Below are 23,923 nucleotides of genomic sequence, written 5' to 3'. Positions count from 1 at the left end.
GTCTGTCTGTCTGTCTGTATCCCCTGGGGCAGGCAGCGCAGTGCTTTGTGCTGCCAGACGTGAGCAGACCCGGCTGAGCTGCTCTCCCTCCCCCCTTTAACAGAGATCGCTGCTGTCTCTGTCCTGGCATCACCCGGCTGCTTTTTCATCTCTCAACTTTAAATCATCTGCATTTTCCATTCCCTCAAGGCTGTACTGTTAAAAAATCTCAGTGTGCAGCAGCAAACTCTCCCACCTCGCAGAAAAACAAAACACCAAAACACTGAAATGCAGCAGTTGCACAGGGATTGAGCTCCTTCTGCTGCAGGGGGGCTTCTTTCAGGCCCTGTCTTATTGAAGAGGTGTAAAAGGAGTTCAGAGAGCACGTGGGAGATAAATGGAGATCAGGATTTTTTAAAGCAGCAATAGGGAGCTGTCTGGGTGAGTTATCAGCTGAAGAATTTTTCTGTTCCTGCACTGCATTTCCCTCCAAATCCTTGGGATCTGATCAGGTTCAGCTCTGTGGGCTCCTAAGCAGAAAAGTCCCCAGATTTTCCACCCTTTCTGGGCTGGAAAGTGATGCTAAAACTACTCAGTGAGTGCTGCAAATCCAAATAAACCAGTAATTGTGTCTTTACTGGGACACTTTCTTAGGGAGGTGCCAAAGACCATGAAAAAAAAGTGACCAAACTTCATTGCTGCTTGGTGTTGCCTGAAAAGGGAGATAAAACACAGCCTTAGGTGTAGTTCATCATGTTAAAGTGCTGACAGGAGCACGTTAAAAGGAGTTTTTCCTGCTGGATTCTGTGGCTCAGTGTAAATGTAGCCTGTCCAAATGTGTTAGACGTCACACTTCTGTTACAGGTATCAAATTTTTACTTCTTTTCATGCATTATTTTCATAGCTCTCCAACTTCTCTTGTAAGCAACAGTTGTTATTGGTATCTGAACTGACTGGAAGAAAGGAATTTTGCATGTTCAGCAAAGCCAAGTTTGCAGTCAATCCCCAGATGCAGAACAGAACAGGAGCAATAAGGTTTTTAATACCCTGAGACGAAAATCAGGAGGTTTTATGGAACCATGGTTGTCTTTTTAAATCCCTCTCTGCTCAGGTGACCATGAAATCATGGCTGGATACAAAAACTTCTTTAAACAGCTTGAATTTGCTGGAAGGAAAGCACAGGGCAGGTTTTTCTGACTGGGGTGAATCTGCTGAGCCCTGCTTTAGATAACAATAATCATGTATTGTGTGCAAGGAAAAGGTTCCAAATTGTTCCAAATTGTTCCAAATTCCATCCTGCTGTTTGTCAGTGGAAGTTTTTCAGGCAGGAATGGTCAGAGGGGATCCAGGACCTGTTGTGATCCCAAAAGTGGAGGAGGAAAAGAGGACAAGGGGGGCTTAGGTTTGGCTGAGCAGCATTAAAAAAAAATAAATTTGTGGCAAGAATTTGCAAAGTTGAGGAAACTTAACCTCGGTGTGTGAGGGGTTCATCATGCTTAAAATCAGGATTTGTACTTCACCTCCAGCAGAGATGTGGAGAGAAACAGGATTTGGGGGCTGCAGTGTCCTGAATCAGACAACTGGATTTTTGTGTTTTGACAGCAGAGGCTTCGTTTTTCCTTGGAGATCAGAGGGTGGGAGTTCAGCCCAAAATCCCATCCATCCCTGCCCTCTGACAAGCCATTCCCTCTTGTCCTGGTGCTCCAGGCCCTTGTCCAAAGCCTCTTTCTGTATTTGCAGCTCCTTCAGGCACTGGAAAGCCCCAGTCAGGTCTCCCTGGAGCCTCCTCACTTCACTCCTGAGCTTCCAAATCCCCTGCTGCTGGTCATTGCAGCCTCTGGAGATAAAGAGAACATTTCTGAGAACATTTCCATCCCACTCTGCTCTCCAAACCTGCCCTGGAGCAGCTCCCACCTTACCTTTAACACAGAAATGCTGATATCTCACAGAGCTCATCTCAGGCCTCTCCCAGCTCTTCAGATTTCCCTTCTGTCAGCCCCATCTGGCCCACACACCTTTCCTTTTTTGATTTCTCTCTTCATCAGGTGTGCTGAGTCTCCACCTACATCCAGTGAGTCACTGCATTGTGTTTGCCATTTCCCAGGGGCTTGGCACCTGCTGTGGTGGGTGTTCTGAGGGAAACAGCCTGTCCATGGATTTGTTAACAGTTTGTGTGGAATAATCCAGTCAGATTTGCTGGTTAGCCACCTTAAAAATTCAGTTTTGTCCTCAGAAGATCAGTGGCCACTGAGTGACCTCGGGGAAGTCTTGTAAAATTGCATGGAATAAAATCATGTACCTGGAGAATTCTGCTGAACCCTCAGTGCCCATGAACCAGTGCTGAATTTGTCTTAAATATCTGGTTTAGTGTCTCTGGAGTTTCTTTCCTTTCCCCTTTCCTTTCCCCTTTTCCTTTCCCCTTTTCCTTTCCTTTCCCTTTTCCTTTCCCTTTTCCTTTCCCTTTTCCTTTCCCTTTTCCTTTCCCTTTTCCTTTCCCTTTCCTTTCTTTTTCCTTTCCTTTCCCTTTTCCTTTCCCTTTCCCTTTTCCTTTCCCTTTTCCTTTCCCTTTTCCTTTCCCTTTTCCTTTCCCTTTTCCTTTCCTTTTCCTTTCCTTTTCCTTTCCCTTTCCTTTCCCTTTCCTTTCCCTTTCCTTTCCCTTTCCTTTCCCTTTCCTTTCCCTTTCCTTTCTTTGGGTTAAAGAGCAATAACACTCAGCTCCCATCTCTGTGTTAAACACCAAACATATTTCTCAGTTATCTGTTTTCCCAAAATCCATGTAACTTTCCCAAAAAACAACTGTTCCATTTCCATCTCCTGCTGCCAGCTTTAACTCCAGCAGTGCCTGGAGCTAATGCCCTGCTCTGTTTGTGTTCAGTGGGTTATTATTCCCAGATGGAATTCTAATATCTCACACCACTCAGTCCCAGCCTTGCCTTTCCTCTTGCAATATGGTGAAGATCATTTCTTCCAACACATGTTTGTAATTTATTGCCCTTTGCTTGACGTGTGTGTGCTTGAAATCAAAGTGTAATGAGGACCAGGGCAGCTGGTTAAATCTCCCCTAGTTTAGATTCTGCCTTCCCTTGTTTTGGGTTGGAGATAATCAGGGCTTTAATTAAGTAATCTAATGGTTCTTTGTTGTCTGGAAGAAATAATTTCTGGAGTGATTAAATAGACCTCCCCTGGGAAGGATGCTGCTGATCTGTCTGCAACCAGGATGAGTTTTGGCAACTTTGGACTGGTTTAGTGGCTGCCATGCACTTAGAAAGCAGTTCCTCCTTTTTTTCCCATGGCTTAAAATGGATTTATTGGTGCTTTTGATTTTTAACAACTTTAAAAAAAAGATAAAACATCACCTTAATCATTCAGCTCCTGAAAATGTTTGCATTGATTAAGATTCTGAGTTTCCTCAACAGAGTGAGCAATGAAACCTTTTGAACTTCATCTTCTGTCTGTGTTTTGATGTAGATCCATTTCCAGTTTGTTATATGAGATCTCTGGAGCAGGAATTTGGTAGGAGTGGAAGGAGGTCTGGGAGAGGATTGACCTGTGAAACATCTTTGTTGTGTGTAATCCTTTTATTATTGAATTTTGATTGGAATCTGGTGCAGAGCAGTTATTGCACAGCTTTAGCAGTGCAGGGTGGATATTCCTGTGCTGTTCCTGCACCCACTGCCCCTGGAGGAGGAATTCCCTGGAATTGTGGGGATTGAGGAGCCTTTTCCCAGAGCTGGGGCAGTGAAGTCCCAGATCACTTTGTCCTTTCATTTTTAGAGTGCTCAGTGCTGACTTTATTTTTTTTTTTAATTTTTATTACTATTTATACTCTATTTTATTTATTTCTATTACTCTGTTTAACCTCATGGAGCATCCTGGCTTAGCTGGACTTGAGGGATGTCTCATTTTGACTGACCTGTGCTGTCATCTGTACCAAGTGTGTTCAGATGGCCCCTGAACTGCTGGCTGCTTTAACTTCCTTTAGCTTTTTTACCCTTTTTCTTTAGCTTTTTTACCCTTTTTCTTTAGCTGTTTTTACCCTTTTTCTTTAACTGTTTTTACCCTTTTTCTTTAGCTGTTTTTACCCCTTTTCTTTAGCTGTTTTTACCCTTTTTCTTTAGCTTTTTTACTCTTTAGCTGTTTTTACCCTTTTTCTTTAGCTGTTTTTTTTCTTTAGCTGTTTTTACCCTTTTTCTTTAGCTGTTTTTACCCTTTAGCTGTTTTTACCCTGTTTCTTTAGCTTTTTTTACCCTTTTTCTTTAACTGTTTTTACCCTTTTTCTTTAACTGTTTTTACCCTTTTTCTTTAGCTGTTTTTACCCCTTTTCTTTAGCTGTTTTTACCCTTTTTCTTTAGCTTTTTTACCCTTTAGCTGTTTTACCCTTTTTTACCCTTTAGCTGTTTTACCCTTTTTCTTTAGCTTTTTTACCCTTTTTCCTATTTAATTTTGGATTCTGTGCTTGAACACTGCCTTAGTCCACTTGTCCTGCTAGGAAAAAATGCAAATCTTTATTAATGCAGCCCCTGGGCTGTTTGTGAGCTCTGCTGTGGTCTCATCTGAGTTCTCCCTCCCTGCCCAGAGCCTGTGCTGGACTTCAGGCTCACAAAGCCCTTCAGACCCTCCAGGTTTGGAGCAACTTCTTCATCTGTTTGCCCAACTCTGCTGTTGTCTGTGCATGGAACAGCCCCAGTTCCACACCCCAGGGTGTGATCAGGGGTTCCTTCCAGCACAGCCTGCCCAGGGATGTCCAAGGTTGGAGCTCAGCAGGGGCTGTGGCAGCTGGGAGCTCTCTGTGAGCCCCCTGCTCAAACCTGAGCCCCTGCAAAGCTTTGAAGTGACTTTATTGCCATCAGCTCCCTGTTCCTCATTACTGCTGCAGCCCTTTCTCCTGGGCACAGCAGTGGCTGGGTTTGCTGGGGTTGCAGATGGAATCCAGATGGGTTTGTTGTGCACCCCAGCACTGAGGAATTGCACCCTGTCACCAGGGACATCCTCAGCTCAGGCTCACAAGGCTGAGATAAAATCTCCTAAAACAGTAAAAACCACCAAGAGTTTCTCTGTTTTTATGTCTGTGTGTTTTTACAGTTACAGCCATGCTGGTTTTCCCCAAGGAAATTATTCAGGTGTAGAAAGCAGGGTTGGGATTCCCTCCTCAGCCTCCCCATGGGCAGCTCAGACCACAGTTATAATAATATAATAATAATAATACTGAAGTTGTTGATGAATGTTACACAAATTAGAGGATCTTCTTAGAAAGGAGGGGGAAATTATATCTAATTTCATGCTGGAAAATGAAATAATCTGGTTTTTTTTTGCTTTGGGAGTTCCATTTTGGAGCAGCTCTGCACTCACTGCATTCTTATCTTCTGAATCGGAGATGTTGGGTGGAGGAGGAGGAGGAGGAGGTTTTCCCTTGGGTTCCCAGGGTTCTCTGTAATTACATAAAAACTGAACACTTGCATTAGGAGGTCAGCATTGATGATGCAGCCACTGTCCTCAGACACTGCTCTCTGAAGGCTTTAAATCCCTAGGAAGAAATGACTTAGGTTTAAAAATGAGATGAAATTTTAAACTGTCAGTTTATTGTGATCTGGGATTTTTGAACTCTATTAATACTTTGTATTGTACAGACAGAAATTTACCTCATGCCCTCACGAATGTAAAAGTGTTTTAATGATGGAATTTGAAAAGAAACTTAAACAACATCAGCCTTCTTGTGGCAGATGTGATACAGAATTCTTCTGTTGGAGAATTGGTGCCACGTGAAATCCTCAGCCTCCAAAGATTTTGGCAAGGTTAAAGCACGACACAGAAGATTTCTGTCCAGGTTTGGATTTCAGCTGGAATGTGGCAGTGTGAGGATGGCCACAGGAGGAGGCTTGGGAAGTTTCCTGGTGCTAATGAAGCAATTCCCTCGTTTGGACACGTTCCAGAGCGACCCCTTGTCCTGCTCGTTTGGCTGATGGAATTCTTGATGGAAATTTGATGGAATTCTTCCCAGGTCACTTCTCCAAAGGGATTTGGTGCTTAAATTCCATCTGCCAGGAGCAATGATGGGGAGGAAAATGTGAGCAGAACAGTTTTCATTAATGAAAGGTGCTAGAAAGCACAAACCTGGCTTTTTTTAAATTTTTTGGGAGACTTTCAGCCTTCAGGATCCCATTGTTTGGGTACTGTTTTCCTTCCTTGCAGAGTTCCTGCACTTCAGAGCTCTGCTGAGCAGTTTGAGTCATCCCAGCGTGGTCCAGATGTGTGTTTTAAGTACAACTGGCACTGAAGTTACACATACCTAACTGCATTGGTATGTTTGCTCCAGGGATTTTTGCACCTGTGTATGCTGGAAAGAATTCCTGTAAAATACCTGTACAGAGCCCCCCTGGGCTGAGTTCATCAAGAGGGGTGCAAAACCCCTGGGCTGTGCACAGACATTTTGCCTTCTTCATTTTCAGTGTCTGGGTGAGGTTGTGGAGGGGCCAGGGAAGGAGAGAGGAGCTGTGAATGATCAGAGGGAGAAATGTCACATCCTGCTCACTCCTGCTACCAAGCCATCCTCCCATCAAACAACTCCTGAGGGAGGCTACAATTGTTACCTCATCTCCTGAAGGGTTTCTTCCTCCTCCTTGAGGTGGGGGATTTGTTCAACACCCGAGTTTAAAAGGTGGAAGTTGCTGGAATTTGCTGCTTCCTTCATGTTCCTGTTGTGATTCCCGTGCTGGTGACAGGACAGGCTCGGTGGGAATTGTGTCACCACTTTGTCACTGCAGCCTCCTGTTGCCATGAGAGCAGCAATGTTTGCTCCCTCACCTCAGCATTTGGGAAATGTTTTGGGTTGCTGTGACTGCAGTCATTGTCACTCTTGTGCAAACACGTGGAGCTGGATGCTCAGCATTTTCCTTTGGGGCAGCATTTTTAAATGCCACTTTCCCCAGAAATCTGTTGATTTAAATAGCTGGAGACATCTTTTCTTTTTATTTTCTAGTTTCTGTTTTCTAGTTTCAGAAGCTGAACTTCTGGAGCTGGCAGAAATAACTACATGACCTTTAGGGAATAAAAGGAAATGTATTTTTCTGCTTTAAATGAGCCAGTTTGAAACCCTGGGAAGGTTTGCAGAGCCAGGCTGAGCTTCCAGGTGTCTTTGGCATCAGGGGGTTGGGAGTGCCATAAGCCACAGACTTTTTGATTTTTGTCTCTGGCTCTCAGCTGCTGAGTGGAAAAATGCACAAATATTTATATGGATGAGTGATTTGGTTCTGTAGTTGAAAGTCAGAGCTTGCTTTTATTGCTGTGGGGTGAAAAGTCGTTTTGTCCTTGTGCTGGGGGAGCAGAGCGTGATCAGGAGAGTCACAGGGCCTTTTCTGAGCTGTCCTTCAGTGTAAAAGTGATTCATCTTCTCTCTTTTCTTGGGGCTGGGGGATTTCCTCCCCTGTCACATCCCCCTTGAAGTCACAGCTTTCTTCTGGCCACAGCTCCTATTCCACAGCTCCTCAGACGAGTTTCCATCCTCTGGCTCCACCCGCTGCAACTTCAAACACTTCATAAAGCTTTGCATCACTCTTAGATTAAATATTTTCTTTTATTCTTGCATTTTTAAAGTAGGTCAGTCTTAAGTGTGACATTTTTTGTGTAAAACAGCTTTTTCCAGGAGTTGTGTGGTTGATGAGTAACAAATATAAAAATTCAGCGTTTGATCGTGACTTTAAAACTTTAATTGATTTTAAGTGAATTGCTGTTCTGAATTCTGTAAGGAGAATTAATGATTAATGATGCCTTTTAGTCTGGGCAGCCTTACAAAAAGTTATTTTCCCAGAGATAGAAAGTCCTCCCCAAGGACAAGGGGTTGGTCTTGATGATCTTTTGAGATCTTCTAACTGAACCCAGCTATGATATAATTTATCAGTGGTTTTGTTAATTAAGGGACATGACAACCATAAAACAGTTTTTTCATTGTTTTATAACAAAGTTTTGTGTGTAGGTGAAGTCTGATCTGGATTGCAGCACTGATGGGTGTCCTTAGGCAGGGAGCAGAGGTTGATTTTGTCCTTTGAGAATGGTTTGTCCCTTGGGGTGTTGGAGGTGCCACAACAGGAATTCCTCCTGAAGGCCTCCTGGACATTCCAGAAACATCTGCTGGATGATTTGGGGGTTGCAGCCAGGTGAGGGTTTCTCCTCCCAGGTGAGGAAAGGAAACAGCCTCTCCCAGGTTGTGCCAGGGAGGTTTAAGTTGGATATTGAAGAAAAAGCTTCAGGGAAAGGGTTGTGGAGCGTTGGAGCAGGATGTCCTGGGCAGTGGTGGAGTCACCAGCCCTGGAAGTGTTGAGGAAAGCTGTGGATGTGGCACTTGGGGTGTGGGTTAGTGCTGAGTGTGGTGCTGCTGGACCTGGGGACCTTAAAGGAGCTCAGGGATTCTGTGATTGCAGCTCCCAGAGAACTCAGATTCCTTCTCCAGCCGTGGAGGATCAGGGCCAGGGACATCAGAACAGGCCAGCAAGGACAGAGATGTTCATGCAGGAGCTCTGGTGCCCTGCTGGACCTGGGCTCTGCCTTGTTCATGCATTTCTTTAACAGAGAAAATCCCACTTTGTGCCTTCCTGGAGCCTTTTCCAAGCTGCCTCCTCTCCTGCTTGGCTTTCAGTGTGTGCTGTGTAGGAAAGGGCTTCTTGGAGGAATCCCAACCCTCCTGCAGCAAACCCAAATCCTCAAATATCAATTTAAATCCTCCCAATCTGTCATCCCGTTCTCTGTTATGGACCAATTATCCTGTGGCACCTCTTTATTTTGCTTTAAAAGAACCAGAGAGGAACATTCCCCTCTCCAGCCTGGTTTCAGGAATCCCACCTGAGTGCTGTGTGAAATGCAGTGCAATGATCAGTGCTCTGTGTTTCCATGAAGGAGGAGGGGATTTTGGAGTGGCTCTGCACAGAGGATATCCATTGATATTTTGGATAATATCCATTTATTATCCTTTGGATAATTCAGATCCTGGCGTGCCTTGGATTCGCTCGCTGGCATTGTTGTTCCAATCTCCAGATCCTGGGCCTGGCCATGGCAAAAGCAGCTTTATTGAAATGGCATGTTGGTATTTAAAACAATATTAATACTATATTTGATTCATTAGATCTCCAAAGAAGGTTAAAGTGTTTCCATGTGTGTGCTGTTGCTTCTGGCGGGGCGTTCTTCACATGGTTTTATGTGGTTTCAAACAACATTTTAGCACATTCTTAAAATACCCACAAAAGCCTTTATGTAAAATCTCATCAAGGTGAACCACATAAAAATGATTTTTTTTTCCCTGTTTCATGTCATTAGGATCAAAGTACAGTAGGTAAGAAGAAATTTCCCCAAACCTTGTTTCGGTCCCGCTCTTAATTAACGTTTCATGCTCGTAACGAGGTCGTAAAGTGCGTAATGGGGAAAGTGTCTGTGCACACTGAAATATTCTCAGTGGCTGCCAGTTCATTTGGAGTGAACTCACTGATTCTCTAGATGAAAATTAATATATTATATATATTTTTAAAGCAATCTGAGGAGGGACAAGAAGTGCTTCTCTCTGATTCTCTCGCTGCTGAAGGAAGGTTGGAGCTGAGGTTCACTGCAGGATTGGAATTCCCATTAATCAAAATCCATTTGTGAATTCCCCAGGGGGTATAAAAAGGCTTTGTGTGTGTTGGTTTGGTAGGTTGGAGTTGGGTCCTGGCTCAGGAGAGGCAGAGCCACCCATCAGAAATAAATAAAAATCAAAAATCAATCTGTGGTTTGATAGGGTTAATAGGAAAAATCAACTGAAAATAGGAAAAATTAAAGGTGGGTTAATGGGAAAAATTAACTGAGTGAATAGGAAAAATAAAAGGTGAGTTAATAGGAAAAATTAACTGAGTAAATTTTTAAATTTAATTATTTTTTTTTATTAATTTTAATGAATTTTCCACCTGCCCCACTGTCATCCAGAGGGAGTGGGGCTCTACAGATCCCATTGCTTTCTTGGTTTTCTGAGTGTGAGATTGAGGCAGTCTGCCTGAATTTCTCTTCTTTCCCACCTCTGATGCTGCAATAACAAACCCAAATCACTGTCAGCTTCACACAGACTTCTGAGGCAGCAACATGAAGTTATTTACTTGTTCCCTTTTGTCTTAATTAGTGAACTTTGCTGTAAAAAACTTGCCAATAGAGAGGGAAAAAGAGACCAAATTGTAAAATAAAGCCTTACTCTCAGCCCACTCTGCTTTTACCAGCTGTTGTAGGTAATTGGAATCAGAGGAATTGTTTGCTCAAGTCCTGCAGAAATCTGTAAATAGCTCTGCTTCTCTCCAGACCTTTATTCTCCTTCAGAGAAATGAGCAGTTGTTTTGTAATTAAAGTCCCTGCACTGTGATTTGAGCTGCTGTGTCTCTGGGTGTGGAGCTGTGAGAGTGTGCTGTCTTGAAAGAACAATAAATCAAATCTGTGTTAGCACTTAGAAATTCTGCTTATTTCAGATTATTATTGTGGATATCTGAAATCCAGATATGGGCTCGGGTCCTGCCTGATTTTAACTCACCTTTGGGTTGAATCCTGCAGGTATTTTGAAGGTGGAGTCTCCTCTGTCTACCTCTGGGATCTGGATCATGGCTTTGCCGGGGTGATCCTCATTAAGAAAGCTGGAGATGGATCAAAGAAGATTAAGGGATGCTGGGATTCCATCCACGTGGTGGAGGTTCAGGTACAGCCTCTGGGGCAGCTGACACATCCAAGGGAAAACAAAACCCACTTAATTCCAGACAATTAAGGAGCACAGGTGTTCCACTGAACAATGCAGGATTGTGGCAGGGCTGGAAACTTCTTGCCCTTGTTAATTTTTGAAAATGCCCCGCAGCCATTTGGATGGAGATAAGTCAGGGTTTGTAATCAAAAAGAATCCCAGAAGAATTGGAAGAATGTTATTTCTGTGCATGTGATCCCAAGATGTGGGGCTTTTTTAACATAAAGAGCTACAGATAAATATCACTAATTAGGTAATAAAAACAAGGTAATAGGAGGGTAAATTGCTCCAACCAGATTTGCTTTGGAAAATCAGAGGAATGTGCACACTTAGAATTGTCTTTAAGAGACTGTGAGTGGGGTTGGATTTACCTGGCCTGACACTTCCCATTTCACTTGGGGAAGGATTTTAACCTCCTGTTTCCATCCCTTTTTGTCCTTTTCCCCGACAGGAGAAGTCCAGTGGCCGCACTGCCCATTACAAGCTGACCTCCACAGTGATGCTGTGGCTGCAGACCAACAAAACAGGCTCTGGTACCATGAACCTGGGGGGGAGCCTCACCAGACAGGTAGGGCTGTGTCCTGCTGCACACCCAGCACCCACCCAGCCCTGCTTTTGGCAGCTGTTGGGTAAACACCTCCTGCAGAATGAGCAGAAATTACATCTGTAATTAGCAGAAAGCCCCCTTGAACTGTGCTTGACACATTGGGGCTTGCCATTAAAAATACAAAAGATTCAGCAGGGGTTTAGACTTGCTCCTGAGTCTCAGTTTGTCTTTTGGTGTTCCTCAATTTTTATTTTTCCCTGAGTGTTGCAGGGATATTTTTATCTGTAAGATTTGCCCACTTTCTCACTGGATTATAAAAGCACAGGATGACTTCTTTTCTTACATCTCTCTTTAAAAAGCTAAACCACTGAGAACAAACCTGAATTTTGCACTGACTGTAAGATATTTTTTTTTTAAGGACACCAATTACAATTTTCCTTTGGTGTTTTCTTCCTGCGTAAAAAAAATCTAAAAATTCATTTTCTAAAAGTTTTAAAATCTAAAAATCTTTAAAAAATAAGATAAATCTGTCCTAATGTGCCAGCATTAATGACTTTTCCTGCCTCCTGAGAGCTGGTTTTCAGCAGGAAGGTGCCAGGCTGGCAGATCCCTGCAGTCCCTGCCAGGCAGGATCTGCTGAACTGGAATTCCTTGGATGAGGCTGCAGCACCTGCCAAAGGTTTCTGCCTCCCTGCTGATGAGCTGGGCTTGCTTTGGGCTCTGGAAGTCACTGAGTGGAGCAGAGCAATAAACTCAGGAGGACAGGAGGCACATTGTAAGGTCATGGAGAGATTGGCAGCAGCTGAAACTCCTTTATGAGCCTTCCCAGGGCAGACTGGGGCTTTCCACACAAAGGACAATGCAGAGTCTGTTAAAAACCTCATGGTTTTGTGCAGGTTTGAGCCAGGTGAAGGCAAGGAGGGATTGCAGAGAGGGACTGAAACTGGGTTAATCTTGCACAGCTTGCCCCAGCCTGGGTGATTTTTCTTTCCACCTTGTTGACATTGAAGAAGCCGATGGAAAAGCAAACGAAGGAAAAAGGCATCTGGAGATGGTTTTGAGCCTTTTTTTTTTGCCTCTTTTTGCAGTAATTACAGCAGAGTTATGGTGACCTGGCCACATATTTAATCCCAGCCTTGCTAATCCTGTAAATCAGAGCTGTGAAGTTGAGGCCAAGGGCCTGGCTGTGGCTGTGGCCTCGGAGCAGGAGCTGTGCCAAGGAAAACCAGGGTCTGAGCAGGGTGCCTGTCCTCAGTGCACCTTGGCCTTGCTTGCCTTGACTTTCCCCTCTCAGAGCTCCAGAGGGGAGATCCATGCTCCTGTGGTGGTTTCAGCAGCAGAACATTGGGTTCAGATGTGGTGCAGGAAGGCAGGAACAGCTCCTGCACAAACAGGGGAAGCTGGGGGCACATTCCAGCCTGCAGGGAACTGCAGCCTCCTCTGCCTCCAGCTGTTCTGTGCTTGTCCCCAGCTGGAAATTCACCTGCAGCTGCACCAAAACTCCTGAGTGCAAGGCTTGGACTTGGCTCGAAATCCTACAGCTCCCAAAGGGCTTTGGCTGCGTTTTGAGGTTTCATTGGGCTGAGTTGGAGGTGGCAGCAGCTGTGTGATGCTGTTTTGTGGGGATGGAAAGGTTTCCCCTTCCCTGGCAAACATTCACTTTGCTGGATGGGCTCCTGCAGCCCCCTGGAGCCAGGCAGGAGGAGCAGGAGCCTTCCCGAGGTGCACACAGGAGCTGTGGGACTTTCCTGAGTTTCCTGAGCCTGAGGAAGTGAGTTTGCTGAGGAAGAAGTTGGCTCCAAACCCATCATTTATTTACATTTGGAGATGTGGCAAGGGGAGGATGTGAAGTCACAGGGAATTGTGACTTTACATTTAAAATCACGAGGTCTGAGATTTGGGATTAAAGTAGCACAGACGTTGATTTTTGACCTTGGAACACTCTCTGGCGAGGGCAGGAGGTTCTGCAGAGCTGGAGGAAGGCTGGGCTGTGCAGACAGAGCAATCCCTGCCTGCAGCATCCTCTGTCCTGCCCTGGGATCTGCTGCTGCTCAGTGAAACCCCAGCAGGGCCATTTATCATCAATCCCTGTGCTCAGCAATTCGGGGACTCACCCATTTCCATCCAGGGCATCCCCATCCCACCCACTTCCAGATGCTGGAACTTTGGCTTTTTCCACCCATGGGATCTTCTCGTGATCCTTGAGCTCCCCCTCAGCAGGTTTTGGTGTCCTGGAGTCTCTTTAATCCCCCCCTGAGCAGTGTTTGGGTGCAGGGCACAGCAGGGATGTGCTCACAGGGGTGTCCAGGGAATTATTCCTGCCTCAGTTTCCCATCAGGAGGGTGGGGAGGATCCCTGGATCCCTGGAAGTGTCCCAGGCCAGCTTGGAGAGGGCTTGGAGCCACCTGGAATAGTGGAAGGTGTCCCTGCCCATGGTTTGGTGAAGGAAATGGGATGTGTTTAATTAATTACTTAATTAACTGAATTAATGTTACAGAGCAGATCTCTGGGCTCAGTTCTCAGCTGATCCCTACAAGCCCTGCAGAGATCACAACCTCCATTTCTTGGTTATAGTTTGCAATAAGTGCTGCAGATGCAAATTTAGCCTTTCTGATACCCAAATAATTCCACATATTTTCCACCTTCAGCCTGCCCCTCTGCCTGTGGCTTTGGCAGCCCTTGGCACACGTTGCTGTTTGTGTTTCATTAAAGGGATTTTCACTTTGCTTCGTGGCCAGAGCAGCTGTGGCTGTTGTTGGCTTTCCAGGCCAAACCAGAGGACGAGTTCCCTTCTGCCTCTGCTGGTGTTTCCAGACCCTTTCACCACGAGACAAAGTGTTTCTCCAGCTCAAATGTCCCTCTTTGTATAATTCCTCCAAATAATGTTTACAGAAAGGCCAGGCAGCTGCTTTAATCCATGCAGGAAACATCCAGAGTGAGCAGCCAGCCCTGGAAATCCCAGAGAAATGAGTTTCCCTGAGTCAGAGTGGGAGCAGAGCACTGGGGGAGCCAGGCAGGAGAGCTGGGACTGGGAATGGGCTGGGACTGGGAATGGGACTGGGAATGGGCTGGGCTGGGACTGGGACTGGGCTAGACTGGACTGAGCTGGGACTGGACTGGACTGGGGCTGGACTGGGCTGAGCTGGACTGGGCTGGGGCTGGGCTGGATTGGGACTGAGCTGGGACTGAGCTGGGCTAGACTGGACTGGGCTAGACTGGACTGAGCTGGGACTGGACTGGGGCTGGGCTGGACTGGGACTGGGCTTGGACTGAGCTGGGCTGGGCTGAGCTGAGCTGGGCTAGACTGGACTGTGCTAGACTGGACTGAGCTGGGTTGCACTGGACTGGACTGGGCTGGGCTGGGCTTGGCTGGTCTGGGCTCACCCTGGGGTTTGGCTGAGCCCAGCAGGCAGGTGGGGAATTAAGGGAAAGCTGCTCCTAAACATCAGCCTGCAGAGGGAATTTCCCCTCCCAGCAAATCCAGCAAAAATTGTTGTGCTGGAGCTGTGCAGTGCCAGCCCCAGGAAGGAACCTCTAAAAACCCCAACAACTCAACAAACCCCAAGTGTTTGTGGGCCATGGCTGATCCTGCACTCCATTAAACAGCCTCTTGTAACATCTGGCCTTCCAGAGCACATAAAAATGTTTTCCTTCTGGCAGCAGTTTTTATGGAGATGTAATAATATACTTTTTTTTTTTTTTCTTTAAAAAAAATAATAATTCTATTTTCAGATCCTGCTTCTGAGCCAGGGCCTGTCCAGGTGTGGAGGAGGCACAGGACAGCCCCAGATTTGGGCAGTTTGCTGAGATGTGTGGAGTTTGTGTAGTTCAGGTTTGCACTGTCCCTGCAGCTGGATCCCTTCTCCAGGCAGAGTCTCCACTCCATGTAAACAGTCTGAAGGGAGAATTAAACCTCCTGCTGCTCTTTCTCCTCCTCTCCCAGGTTATCCTTTGCCTTCGGGGCTCCAAGTGAATTACACGCTTCCCCAAGCCTGTTACAGACTTGGCTTATGAGGAGAAACCTGTGGCTGGCCCAGAGTTGTAAAGTGTGCCCGAGGGAGGGACAGGAACAGATGGATGAGAGAAGTCAGTGGGATTAGTGAAACCCTTTGAAGACTCCTCTTCCCACTGCATTTGTCTCCCAGTTTTGTTTTCGTGCTGTCTCAGCAGATCCTGCCGAGGTTCCTGGGTCTGGTGTTGATTGTGGAACAGCTTGGCCGTGTTTTGGGCACCATTTTCAGCTCAGGAGCTGGGGAGGGTGGGATTTTCCCTTGGCTCAGAGCTCGGCAGGCCGTGGGATGGGTGTTCCATCAGGCACAGTCAGGATGAAATCGAGCTGCAGTTCCATCTCCCAGTTCTGATGTCGGGGTGAAAGATCTCAGCTGCTTCAGGGGCCCGGTGTCACTGTGCTCTCCAGTTGTTCCAGCTCTGAATTCCCCCTGCAGAACCCACCTGGCTGTTCCTCAGTGGGGAGGGGATGGCTCTTCTGGGGGTTCTTTTCACTCCTGTTTTTTATTCCCCCACATCTCGGTGCCCGTGGCGAGCGCTGGGGGTTTCTCAGCGCGTTCTCCACGCTGGAGGAGCTGCTCAGAGCCTTCTCCCAGCCCTCCTGGACTCAGATTCCTGTGATGGATGGGTCTGTGCTTTCCTTTGCAGATGGAGAAGGATGAGACTGTGAGTGACTCCTCTCCACACATAGCCAATATCGGCCGCTTGGTAGAGGTGAGTGATTTCTTCTGCCCAGATTTGGTCCCAAACCTCAGGATTTTGTTGCATTTTTCTTTACAAAGAACTCATTGCTGTTGTTTCTCAGTGCTCCTCCTGTTTGTGGGCACTCTGCCCCTTGTCTCCTCCTCCCATTCCTAATTCAAATTAATTTGAATTCCCTAATTCAAATTAATTTGAATGCCCTAATTCAAATTAACAACTTCCTACCCCCGTATTTGCTTTTGCAGCCACTTTTGGGAAGAATTATTTCAAGTCAGGTGGTTACACAGCACTGTCCCTTGGACTGAAATTCAGTGTTAGGAAATGCCCTGGAACTGGGTTTGGTTTTGGGTTTTGTGGCAGCACTGGGAGCTCAGCACCAGTTTTGTGTTTCACTGCACTGTCCTGAAGCTGTTCCACATTCCCTTGATTTTTATAGCCAGGAAAGGAGGAAATCCTCAACTCTGGTGCATTTTTAGTGAACTGGGAAATAAAAGAAAGGCAGCTCCTTTTTGGATCCCTTTTTTAAAGTTGTTTGAGCGAAAGCTGCTTTGTTACAGGATCTCAGAGCTCTGTGCTGCAGCTTTAAGGAACAAATGAAAAATCCCAAGTGAGCCCTGAGCTGGGGACTGTTGGTTTTGCTGGAGGGCTGATTTGGGAGGGCTGGGCTGATGGATTTTGCTGCTTGCAGAGCTGGAGAGGAGCTGCCCTCTCGTGGTGCAGAGAATTCCATGGGCTGGGAAGGGCTGGGAATGCTCCGGGTGTGCAGCGAGCCTGAGCTGATTCAAGAGCTGCTGCTTTATTTTCCAGGACATGGAAAACAAAATCAGAAGTACACTGAACGAGATTTATTTTGGAAAGACAAAGGACATCGTTAATGGGCTGAGGTAAGGGAGCTGCAGGGGCTGGGGATCCTTTGCATCCCTGTGGTGCCACCCCAGCCTTGAGCTGCTTTTTTTTTTCCTCCTTCCCTGAGTTTTGGGACAATATTTGTTGTGTGGAGTCCAGGGAACTCTTCTACTGCAGAAATGTGAAGCAATGTTTTAATCCCTTTTTTTCTCACCAGGAGCAAAACAGCCCAATTAACATTTGTGTTTTCAGATTATTTCTCATTAGTTTTATTCTTCACAGTCTTGCAAGCTCTTACTTAAATTTTGTCTTCTCTTTCTACTGTCCTTAAAAATAATCCCAGAATTAAGTCATGACGTGGGTGGTTTGTGGTGTTTAGGGTTTGTTTTAAATTCTGTCTTTCTCTCAGCACCACTGGTCAAAATACAGTGTATGAGAAGAGATTAAATTCCCTGTGCCTTTCTGTAGGGGAATTGTGCTGTACTTTCCAGCCCCTGCTCGTTCCTGGCCAGGAATTGGACATGGAAATGCCAAGCTGGTGATTCTCTTGCTCACAAAGTACAGAACTGTGATCATTTTAAAGCTCAGAGAGACCTCCCAGCTCAGTGTGGGAATGTAGAATAACCACAGAGAAATGCTCTGCTCTTCCCTCACACACTGAGATGTGGAGAAAGAGAGGAAACTGATGTTAATTAAACATTGGTGCTGCTGTGTGGGCAGAGGGAGCAGCAGGAGCTGCAGGAGGGGCTCTGAGTTCTGCTGCTCTGGGTTCTGCCCCAAGCCCAGCTCAGCCTCAGTTTCCCCTGTGCTGAGCAGGGTTTAGCCAGGAAGTTTTTATTTCCAGCAGAGGGAATCTGTAACAGAACCTTTCTCTTGGGAACGTTGCCTTGAGCTGTTGAATCTCTGCTGTGTCTCCCCATCCCTCGCTCTGAGTCCTGGCCCCGTGTGATGGAAACACCCAGAACACCCCCAGCCCTTCCCTTCTCACCTGTGCCTGTCCCCTTCTCCTCCCTGCTGCTTCCCAGAGCCCCAGCTCTGTGTTACCGACTTCTCCTGACTTCTCTTTTCCCTCTTTGCTCCCTGCTTTCCCACTGCTCTCTGTAGATCTATCGATGCTATTCCCGACAACCAAAAGTATAAGCAGTTGCAGAGGGAACTTTCTCAAGTGTTGACCCAGCGCCAGATCTACATCCAGCCTGATAACTAAACCAATCCAGGTACCCTTGCTGCCTGTGAGGTGTGAGCCAGCACTAAACCAGGACTCACCAGCCCAGCCCCTGCATGGTACCGGGAAGAACTAACCCCTAATCCCGCAGGGAGCCGCCCCCGGGCTCTGTCTCAGCGCAGCCACTCAACGCTGTGCTTCTTGTTTGAAATGTTTCCTCTTCCTCCTCCTGGCTCTTGGAACTGGGGCAGGATTCACCACTCTGCACTCTGGCTTGGGAGCAGGGAAGGAGCACGTGGGCCTGTGCCTGGAGTGCTGTGGGATCGAGCTGCTTCAGTCCAGTTGTTGTTATTTTTCTGGGTTTTTTACACCTGTGGTTCACCACTTCCATGAAGAAATTCCCTGTAATCCCAGTGTGCTCCCTGCAGAATGAAATCCTGGGAGTCTTGGAAATCCATTCCAGCCATCCAATCCATTCCAGAGAATGGAATCTTGGGAGTTTGGGGAAAAAAGAGTCTGGTTCTTCCCAGGATTTCTGAGTAAAGGTGTGCTCGTCCACACGCCCGTCCCCGTGAGCCTGCTGGGTTTGGAATTTCCGTGGAGCTCTGCAGTCCTGCTGGAGCTCACCCAGACATTGCCCAGCCTCCAGAGGGGTTTGTTGCTCGTCTGCTCTGGAGCTCTGAGTGTCAGGAGTGCACGGCAGTGACTGACCCTGAGCCAGCTTAACCTTCCACTCCAGTTCCTAACCAGTTCCAGACGTTGTTTCAAACACACCCAGCTGACCGACTGTTTGTTGATGGTGGCCAAGAACCACTTGTTCAGCCTGTGACAAATGCAATTATAAATGTGTATGTTTTTATTAAAGCAGCAGAAGTCCCCAGAGACAAGAGAATGGAAATACTGTTATAAAAATGGTAGGAAAATCACCACCACAAAGAGCAGCCTCGTTTACAGGAGACAGCAAGCAGGGAAAATGAGCTTGCTCTGAATCACAGAATCCCAGAGGGGTTTGGGTTGGAAGGGCCCTTAAAGCTCATCCAATTCCAGCCCCCTGCCATGGGCAGGGAAACCTTCCACTAAAGGCTGTGAAATGTGCTTTAGGTGGGGAGAAATCCTTCCCAGCTGGATCCTACCACTTCCCTGTGGTAGCAGCTCTGGAAGGGTTTGGTTCTGGATAGAACCTGTTCCATCAGTTTATTTAAGAGGGGCCTTTTAAAAGTGGAAATTTGTTACTGTCTCAAATCAGAGGTTTTCCACAGGCATCTCCCAGGTGATTCCTGGAGCTTTTGCTGTGGACTTTGAGGCAAAGGGAAGCCTTGCAATAACCTTGTGACAGTATCTCTGTTCCTCTTCAGCTGCTTTGATCACTCACTCCTTAGGGAAGCTACAGAGACAGGCAGATTGGAGAGCAGAACCTCTGGCTGCTTTTCCTGGGTGAACAATCCTGTAGAAGGGTCAGAGCTCCCCAGCCAGGTGGGGCTGGGTTTTCTCTGGACTTTGGGGGAGCAGGAGCGCTAACCCCCCTCGCTGTGGGACGCTGGGCTTCTTCCAGTCTGTAACAACAAAGGTTGGGGATGTCCCTGGGCAGCTGTGGGTGCTGATCCTCACCAGAGCGAGTTCTGCTCCGTGTTCTGAGTGCTCACATCTCCTTCTGCTTCCCGGGCTCCAGCAGGCAGAGCTGAGCCTGGGCTGAGGGGCTTCTCCTTCCTCCTGCCTCCCACCCCTTCCCTCCCCTCTGACGCGCCTTTCCTTCTTCCCCGCAGGTCTGTGCAGACTTTTGCAGACAAATCAAAACAAGAAGCTCTTAAAAACGACCTGGTGGAGGCTTTGAAGAGAAAGCAGCAAAGTTAAAAGTCCTGTCCGTGCTAACCAGCCATGCCATGCACTCGTTAGATTCCTTTCCTAGAGAATCATCCCCCGCCCTTTTCTGTTGGTCACGTCACGATTTGCATCCAATACTCTCCATGCAACGCCATCCTCTCCCCATGAATAAAGCTGTACAAACTTTTTCAGTCTCTGAGGCCTACTTTGCACCACATTTTACTATCAAGACCTTAGGCTATGTTTCTGTAGAAGTTCCACGTGTTATTTTTTTTCTTCTCCCCCCTCTTTCCCACCCTCTCCCATTTATATGCATCACCACAGATCATTGTTTGTCTTTTCCTCCCTCGACCCCTCCTGCCTTTTGTTACATTGGTGTAAAAAATGTAAAACAAAAATTTATTAAATACTGTGGTGTGTGAAAGAGGAAGAACTGGAAAAACAAAACAAAAACAAAAAAAAAATAGTAAGAAAATCTATTCCACGTATGTTTGGGGGCTGGGAACAGGGGCTGGCTGGAGGGAGGGAGGGAAGAGAGGGTGTTCCTTGAGCTTGTACCATACTGAGTAACCCAGAGGTGCAGGAGATGGTGATTTGGAGACCTGCTGAAAGTTCTGCTCTTCTATAGCCTGGTTCCAAGGCGCTTTTCTGTCAATTTTTATGGAATGCAAAAGGGGTTTTTGTTTTGATTTTTTTTTTTGTTTTTTTTGTAAAGCTTAAATTGAATCTACATCTGATACTTGAGCCTCCATACTAAAAAAAAATGGAAAAAAAAAGGAAAAAAAAAAGACTAAAACAATAAAAACCAAAAAAATCCCAGGAAGATGTGTGTGTGATTGTGTCCTTCTTGTTTCTCTTTCCTTCCTTGGGTCACTTGGGGTTTGTTTTTTGTCCCACATCCAGAAATGTTTGTCTGCAAGGGGGTGTGATGGCCCTGCTGCCTCTCCAAGGTGCTGGGGTTGAGGGATGCTCCAGGCACCCAGCAGATTTATATCCACATTTATATACATATTTCATATTTAGGGGAGAAGGATCTGCATGGCTGTGCTAAAAAAAATCCTGATTTTTATCCTGATTCAATCCCAATTATATCAGATTTAAGCCTGGGGGGTTCCTGTGTGTCCAGCCCTGGGGAGGGTGCTGGGGTGGATCTGCCAGGCTCCTGCTGCCCTGGCTCTGGGAATTGCCCTCTGTTAAGTCGGTACTGATTAATTAATGTGCTCTAATTTGCTTTGTTACCGTGGCTGGGTCCCACCCAGACTCCTGCAGGCGGCCAGAGCTGACCCAGAGCCTGTGGAAGGGACGTGGGCTGGGAAAGGATGGGATTTGCCAGGGAACACTGGAATTGTGCTGCTGTCTCAGGGTTCTATCCCAACACCAAGCTCCCCTGAAGCTGGAGACTCCTGGAGAGGTTCTCAGTTTCCCTCAGGGGTGGTTGTTCCTGCTCAGCCCTTTCTGCTTTAACATTTGGCTCTGCAGAACCCCGAGCACAGGGACAGGGCAGCAGCGGTGCCTGGGGAGGGATGGGAACCTCGGGGGGAGCCTCAGGAATTCCCAGCCCCTCCTGAGGTGGTTGTGGGTGTGTAAACTCTGTGTTGCTCCATCTGCCCAGCCTGAGTAAAGGCAGAGTAAATCAGCTTTGTACCTAACTCTGTGGGGACAGACAGATAAATACAGATACAGATGTAAAATGGGCTTTTTCCTCCTCAGGGCTGAGCTGCTTTGTCCAGGTTTAGGAAAAGCCAGCATGTGACAATCATTCAGTGTTGTGAGGGGCAGAGATGAGGGGTTTGCTCATGATTAAAACTGGGTAGGAATTGTTCTACAACTCCCAGGGAAAGACAGGGAAGGAATGGTGAATTAAGCCAGTAAAAACCCACTCACTTCAAGGGGCTCAGAGAGACTGAAATCTACATTTCCCTTCTGAAAACAGCTGGCTCAGCCCCAAGCCCTGGCCCAGCTTGTTTGAGTGAACCTGCTGCTGGGCAGGTGGGCACTGAGCAGCTGGAACCCCATTTCATGTGAGATCCATTGGGTTGGTGTCCTCAGTGCGAGGACAAAAAGCAGAGCAACTTCCTTGGGAAGGACAAACGTCATGGACTGGCTGAGGAATCACAAATTAGTGCAAATGCAGCCAAAGCCAAAAGGGACACGATGCTGGGGATCAGGAGAGGGCAAAGGGAAGCAAAAGGAAGAGCTGATTGCAACTGAGGAAAAGGAAAACTCTTGTTTTCACAAGGCCAAGCTGTGACAGTTTTTCCTGAAGGGTGTCCAAGCTTTGGTTGGTTTTACCCAGGGAGATTGAGCTGCTCATGCCCAGCAGGAAGAGCTCAGCACTCAGGAGACAGCCTGGCTATGCCTCCACTCTCTCCTGATGGGGACACAGCTTTTTCCAGACCACCCCTGCTTCCCACCCTTCCCTGAGCCCAGTTCAGGGCCCCTAGAGGGGAATAAACTCATCAGTGCTGGGGATGAACTCAACAGGTTGAGGATAAATTCATCAAGTTGATAAATTCATCAAGGAGAGAGGGCAGGAACTGAAAACCAGAGTGAGCACAGGCAGCTCTTCTGCTGGGGAACAGCAATGGAGCAACTTCCCTGAGGAATCCGTGCAATTAAAATATGGGTGAGGCAAAAAATGAGAAGTCAGAGAAATGGGAGTGTGAGACTCGTTAGGAGCTGCCAGGTAAAGCAGCAAAATGAAACCAAGGGAGGCAGGTGGGGAAGGATGTGTTTTATAGGTGGGTGAGCCGTGCTAATTAAAAGAGGTGTGGACTGAAGGCTTTGGTTCTCCACTCCTTCCCCACTGGATCCAGCCCGGGGTGTTTTCCAGAAGGAGCTGAGGGGGAGTTGTGAGGTCACAGCGGTGCTCGTGTCTGTGCCAGGTCACTCCTCCCTGTCCCCTCCCCACGTTTTTCAGCACCAAGGAAGTCCCAGATCACCCCTGGGAGACGCAGCCGTGACCAGGCTCAGCTGTGGGGAACCAGAGCAGGGAAGAGCAACTGAGCCACCCAAAAATTCCCTTTTATCCTGAAAGCACCCCTGAGGCACGAGGTGTCCCAGCAGTGTCCTCTGCCACCTCCTGGGCAGCACAGCGGGCTCGGGGCCTCTTCTGCCAGGAGCCACCAGGACGGGGGGGCCAGTCTGCCTGGTCCTAAGGCCACCTTCCTCCTCCTCCTCCTCTCCCTGTGGGGCAGGGCCCTCTGTCAGCTCTCTGGGCTCTCATCCTGCTCCCCAAGGAGAGCATCCCTCTCCTCCAGGGATCTGGGCCGGCCTTTCCGATACGCCAGGAACTGGAAGGAGATCTGGGGATCTGTCAAGGCTCTGCACTCACAGCGTGGGTCTCAGGCTCCTGTGTCACCACCCCGAGGTTGTGCCAGGAGAGGTGGGAACAGGACAAGGGGATGGATGCAAACCAGGGGCTGAGGCCAGTGCAACACCACAAATCAGCCATGGAGCAGCAACACCACAAATCAGCCACGGAACAGCAGCACCACCACAAATCAGCCACGGAGCAGCAGCTCCCCTGCCCTGCCCGTTCCACTCCCTGCAAGGAGCACAGGGATGGGATCCCAGCCCAGGGGAAAGGATACAACCAGGTCGAGGGCCAGGACGCCCAGGCTGCCCACGAGCCAGGGCAGGTGGTGCAGGATGTAGTCACCTTGGCCCTGGCCTGGCTCTGGGTTCTTCAGGAGGACGCTGAGGCCGTACAGGGAATTCCCCAGCATCACCAGGGCAAAGAGAGAGTAGGAGACACCGCTGGTGGATTTCCTCTTGTACTGGGGAAAGAGGGAGAGGAGCTTGGCTGCAGCTCTCCTAAATCTCTCTACAGCGTGGTATTAATCATCCTCTCCCCCAGCATTGAAAAAGAGAAGTGGTGACAGAGCTGAGAGTTTTTTAGTTCCCCCTTGGCTTGTAAATAACACAAAATGAAAGCCCCACCCTCAAAATATTGGTAGGTTAAAGGGAGTGGAGAAAAATAAATACAGAGAAATAGTCCCTTATGGAATAATCAGAGATGGGGGCTAGGACCTCTGAGCAGAGAGAAAGGAAATCTCCCTGAGGAGAAAAGGAGATCCCCCAGGGGAGAAAAGAGATCCCCAGGGGGAGAAAGGAGAATCCC

General features: G+C 47.4%; 2 protein-coding genes across 4 annotated transcripts in view; one reads left to right on the top strand and one right to left on the bottom strand.

The window, feature by feature from the left end:
* The window catches only part of CAPZB (capping actin protein of muscle Z-line subunit beta), a 36,001-nt gene extending 15,382 nt beyond the window's left edge, over positions 1–20,619 (top strand). Inside the window, exons 4-9 of one of the 2 annotated variants that reach the window (XM_015648402.3) lie at positions 10,531–10,672; positions 11,163–11,279; positions 15,915–15,980; positions 16,776–16,852; positions 17,919–18,031; positions 19,743–20,619. In XM_015648402.3, coding sequence (XP_015503888.1) covers positions 10,531–10,672; positions 11,163–11,279; positions 15,915–15,980; positions 16,776–16,852; positions 17,919–18,021 — 505 coding nt within the window. In that variant the 3' untranslated portion in view covers positions 18,022–18,031; positions 19,743–20,619. The remainder of the gene's footprint in view (positions 1–10,530; positions 10,673–11,162; positions 11,280–15,914; positions 15,981–16,775; positions 16,853–17,918; positions 18,032–19,742) is intronic. The other variant, XM_015648404.3, reaches the window with a different exon arrangement.
* Positions 20,454–23,923, bottom strand: part of SLC66A1 (solute carrier family 66 member 1) — an 8,919-nt gene continuing 5,449 nt past the window's right edge. For both annotated transcript variants that reach the window (XM_015648400.2, XM_015648401.1), the window contains 2 exons: positions 23,394–23,579; positions 20,454–23,105 (listed from right to left, as the gene is read on the bottom strand). In XM_015648400.2, the coding sequence (XP_015503886.1) occupies positions 23,007–23,105; positions 23,394–23,579 (285 nt within the window). In that variant the 3' untranslated portion in view covers positions 20,454–23,006. The remainder of the gene's footprint in view (positions 23,106–23,393; positions 23,580–23,923) is intronic.

This window comes from Parus major, chromosome 21 (assembly GCF_001522545.3).
Source record: "Parus major isolate Abel chromosome 21, Parus_major1.1, whole genome shotgun sequence".
Taxonomy (NCBI): Eukaryota; Metazoa; Chordata; class Aves; order Passeriformes; family Paridae; genus Parus; species Parus major.
This window is presented reverse-complemented; position numbering and strand designations above follow the sequence as displayed.